The 5,361-nt window shown below is 32.7% G+C and overlaps 1 protein-coding gene across 1 annotated transcript; it reads left to right on the top strand.

Annotated features, from left to right (window-relative positions):
- Positions 1 to 1,407, top strand: LOC116132885 (aspartic proteinase CDR1-like). Its single transcript, XM_031418564.1, has one exon. It carries the CDS (start codon positions 1 to 3, stop codon positions 1,405 to 1,407), a length of 1,407 nt encoding a protein of 468 aa, XP_031274424.1.
- The last annotated feature ends 3,954 nt before the right edge of the window (positions 1,408 to 5,361 follow it).

The raw sequence follows: 5,361 nt of genomic DNA, 5'->3' as shown, positions 1-5,361 counted from the left end.
ATGGTGGGGCTTCAGTTCCCTAGAATCGCTGTTGTATTGCTATTGCAAAGTATAGTAATATTTTCTAGACATAGTTTTGGTTTTGCAGCAACAAAATCAAAAGGAGTCAGCATTAAGATCATCCCAATAGACTCTCGGGAGTCTCCCTTATATAATCCTAACCTTACTCACCGCCAAAAAATTGAGAGAATGGTTAATGTTACCCTGGCTAAAGCTAAACTTACAACATTGAGTTCTACTCAAAATTCGACATTCGATGATGACAAGCATTTTTCTCCTATAGACCGTCAAGATAAGTACTATTTGGCGCAGATGTTAATCGGAAACCCAACTCAATATGTGTATTTGGTGGTGGATACTGGTAGTTCGCTAATTTGGACACAGTGTCAACCTTGCGAAAATTGTTTCCACCAAACTTATCCCATTTACGATCTGCGAGCTTCCTCTACTTACCGTGGAATTTCTTGTGATCACCCAAATTGTAACCATAATGAAAGAGGCAGCCTTTTCCAATGTGTTGATGGGAATTGCGCCTACAGTATTCAATATGGTTACGATGGACTTATGACTGGCCCGACAAAAGGTTTTGCATCTTTCGAATCATTTACATTTTTAGTGAACGACAATGGTGACACGCAAACATTTCCTCTTCTCTTCGGTTGCTCCACTAATACCCAAAGATTCAGTTTTGCTTCTGCTCAAGACAATAAGATTTCTGGGATCTTGGGATTAGACTTCAATCCAATTTCACTAGCGTCCCAATTGTCATATGTCTTCTCTTATTGTATTGTTCCCTATAGTGATCATTTTCCATTCGATGTGCATCCTCATATACTGAGGTTTGGGCCGGATGTTTTAATTCCACAGAACATTCCAACAACGAGTTATGTACCGATTGAAAGTACAGATTTCTATTACCTTCGTCTTTTAGATATAAGTGTGGGAGGTTCTCGCTTAAATTTACCACCAGGTACCTTCGACCCTTCCTCTGGTTCTGGTTTCTTCATAGATTCAGGATCTCCATTTCCCACACTCACCACAAGGTCCACGAACGGGCTCAATGTTTTTGAAATGGTGAACACAGCATTTAGTCGCTACTATGATTCTCAAAATTTAGTGAGACGTCCTGCTCAGCCTGGTGATCAATTCAAGAATTGTTATATGATAGAACTTTTTATAAATGCTATATCAATAACCTACCATTTCGAAGGGGCAGACTACGAAGTAGAATCTAGGTTTGTCAGCGTTGCAGATTGGGATGAAGGATATTTCTGTCTAGGAATATTGCCCCAACCAGGAAGATCTCTTCTAGGAGTTCAATTTATGCAAGATATGCGCATAATTCATAATGGCGAAATCGGAGCACTTCAGTTTTACAAAGCACATTGTGCTGATGATTATATTTAGAATTTCGATATTAATAATGTTATGCTTATTCACGAACTTATTAACTATCTTATTAACCTTTGTAAATATAAAGCATAGTACGGGGTACTATATATAATTTTAACAAATATGAGTAAGGTAGTTAGTAAGTTCGTGAATAAGTATAGCATTATTGTTTCGATATTGGTCTCAGTGAATATTTGTAATTAAGCCATGTTGAAATTGGATTGAAGTATATATTATGTAATTAATCTATCTTTGATTTCTCTCACTTTTCTCTATTTTGGATTCGGAAAAGTGTCCTTATGAAGTTTATATGTAAGTATTTTCGTCAACTTATGAAGTTTGTTTGTTATTATCTTTAAAAAATCCACTATTAAAATTACTATTACTGGCCTATTCAAAAAATATATTGAACAATGTTTAATTTTTATCTTTATGCACATTTCGGTTTCCCTATTTCTCGGTTTTCACTGAACAGACAATAATAATTGGTTATAATTTGCTTAATAAAAATTCAATTAATTAGAGGTTTGAACATTTGGAAGCTAAATAGACAGGACTTTAATTTGATATATTATATGCTAAATTTGGATAGTTATATACCCACTGCCGAATTTAGACTATTAAACCCGTTGTTATTTGAATGATTAATTGTTTTTGTTCTATTGAACGGTAATAAGTATATCTCTTGGCAATCTTAATATGAAAATAAATTAGATTTTTTTTTTTTTTTTTTTTTTTTAATGTCGTTTTTAGGTAATAGTTGTAATTTAAATGAATAATTGGTTTTGTTCTGTAGAACAACAAGCATATATCTTAACAATTTTAATATGAACATCAATTAATTTTTGTTTATTTTATTTTCAAGGAAAACATTCATGTATTTAAATGAAATCAAATTGAAGATGTTACTATGTTCTGCAAAAGTATAAGTATATGTCCTAACCATGTTAAAATTGTTTGAAACCATTCACCGAACAATCAACATCAATTATAATTGGTCAAAGCATCCTTCGAGTTCGAGATGTTATTACCAAACCATCAATATACCTATATAATGATGGTAAACAAAATGACAAAACAAATTTTATTCATCAATTGGCGCATAATCTAAAAATTGGAATCATAAGATGAGAACAAGGATACGTATATGGAAATATTACACCTAATCAAAAACTCATAAATGTGGAGTAGGAACTGACTCAGCTTTACGTGGATATCACATCTTATTATAAACCAAATTTACTCATATCAATTGTAATTAACTAATAAGGACCTAAGGTTACTTTTAGATTCTACTAGACGTGGTTTACTTAGGTCAAACCTGAAGGACTAAATTGTATTTAACTCCAAACATAATACTGTAGTAGTTGATATTATTTCAGAAAAATAACAATTTTGTCCCTAAGGTTTGGTTAAAATATCATTAGCAAATCTCACGGATCAAAAAGTTACTAACACTAGTAGGGAGTTTGGGACCAAAAGGTTACAAAAAATTATATAAGACTAAAGGATCATTATATTAAACCTTAGGGACAAAATTGTTATTATCCCTATTTTTTTTTTTTTTTAAAAGCTAAAAAAGACAACTGGCAAACTCGATGGTCCAAAAATTGCCAGTTTAATTTAGGTGGACGAAGGGCCCACTTAAACCCAGTATTCCAAAAAACAAATAATTAATTAAGTCATGCTTCCAACTCGGACAATCACTTTCTCCATTTCATTAATCAATTAATTCAGATCCAGCATAGTGCCATAATTACCCTCACCAATCATCTTTCCTTCTCTCGCTTCAAAGGTTATAATAGTCATTTCTGATGTTTAGTCCTGTTTGTTTTGTTTACAATTAAGAACTGAGAATTTTGACTACGTAATTTTGAATTTCGAACTTTCTGTTTGTTTGCTGAGAAAGAGATGAGAAAATGGAATGAAATGAAATGAAGCTACATCGTTTAAGAAGTACCATAAAAAAATTAGTTGTAAAAAGGTTTACAAAAAGGATGATCAGCTTTAGGTTTTGGAGGAGATCAATTTGAAAGAATTAGTAGCATGGAATTCAGTTTAAAATTATTCTGCTTATTTGGTGAATGATGTTCTTAGGAATTATTGATGTTCTGAGACCCATAAAATACAAAATACTGTAGTAAACTCTGGTAATTTAGAATGAATTTCTGATATAAGGAAAACTCTGCCTTGAGATATGGATACCAAGGGTTTGGAGACCATTGCAAAAGGATTAGCTATTTATCCTTCTATAATGGTCTCGAATTCATAATGCAGTACTGTCTCGGTATCATAAAATGACTCGTGGTTTAGTTAAGCACTAAGATTCAAATTGTCATAATAGTGAGTTGCATCTGGTAGGAGATTAGGTTGTTTCTGATGATCAAAAGAGCTTATTTTTCACTACTATGATTAACTTTTTTGGTTTCCTGTTTAAAAAAAAGGCAAGAAAAATTTGTATTTATGTTATGTGGACTTGATTGAAACCTGATTTTGTTATAGAGTTTCTGAGATCTTGTGGCTTTTTTACAAGACGATTGAGCAGAAGAATTTAGAAATTCCAAAATGTAAAAACTCTGTAAGGTTGACATATCTAAGAACTGAGCCTTCCTAGAGGTGAAAATAAAATGGACTGGTCTTTCATGTAAGTTAACATAGCCTTCTTATTTGTAGTTATGCTAGATTTATGGCCTAATTATTTTACCGTGGTTTGCCTATCCAATCTTGGATAGACTAAATCCACGTTGAGCTCCAAAATATGGATACTCACAGCACTAAAAGGTTATCCAACAATTACAAGAAGAAAACCATACAAATCTGCCAAAACAGAGCAACACTCAACCTAGGCCTATTCGCTCAAGAATCTCTCTACAATCTGCAAGAAACAGAAGACTAAACCAGCCTCAAGAAGGAAACGCAACCCTCTCTTTAATCTACCCAGATTATTCCCAGAAAGCCTTAGCAAAATACCCAACCCTAGTTGCTCTCTAATTTTTCTCACGAACCCTAACCTTTCTGATTAACAAAAGATGTGGTTGTTCACAACACTATTGCTTCTTTTTATATATGCCCATATCAGCAAATATCAGCTCTTGGATCTGTCTTGATCTAACGGCCAGGATTCCTTCAGTTAACTTAAATGAAACGACCCCGTTTTGGCTTCACATTATTTTCATGCTTATTTGGTGAATGATGTTCTTAGGAATTATTGACGTCCTGAGACCCATAAAATACAAAATACTGTAGTAAACTTTGGTAATTTAGAATGAATTTCTGATATAAGGAAAACTCTGCCTTGAGATATGGATACCAAGGGTTTGGAGACCATTGCAAAAGGATTAGCTATTTGTCCTTCTATAATGGGCTCGAATTCATAATGTAGTACTATCTCGGTATCATAAAATGACTCGTGGTTTAGTCAAGCACTAATATTCAAATTGTCATAATAGTGAGTTGCATCTGGTAGGAGATTAGGTTGTTTCTGATGATCAAAAGAGCTTATTTTTCACTACTATGATTAACTTTTTTGGTTTCCTGTTAATAAAAAAAAGGCAAGAAAAATTTGTATTTATGTTATGTGGACTTGACTGAAACCTGATTTTGTTATAGAGTTTCTGAGATCTTGTGGCTTTTTTACAAGACGATTGAGCAGAAGAATTTAGAAATTCCAAAATGTAAAAACTCTGTAAGAGCATCTCCAAAGAACTCTTTATATGACTCAAACTCTTTATTATAAAGAGTTTATCAATAAAAACAAGAGTCCAACAGATTCTTTATCTTTAAAATATAAATTAGAGAGTGAGTTTGACTTTCCACATTTAGAGAGTCAAATTTCACTACCTATCCTAATTTTAATTAATAAATTACAAGTTCCTATGCATTTTATTTATTAATTCTCTCTCCCATTAAGTCTTTTTCTTAAAAATAAAGAGCATCTTCATTAAATTTAAAGAGTCTATTGAATTTGAA

The sequence above is a fragment of the Pistacia vera genome, unplaced genomic scaffold, assembly GCF_008641045.1.
Source record: "Pistacia vera cultivar Batoury unplaced genomic scaffold, PisVer_v2 Contig261, whole genome shotgun sequence".
Lineage (NCBI taxonomy): Eukaryota > Viridiplantae > Streptophyta > Magnoliopsida > Sapindales > Anacardiaceae > Pistacia > Pistacia vera.
The sequence above is the reverse complement of the archived record's forward strand: the minus strand, read 5'-3'. Positions and strand labels throughout refer to the sequence as shown.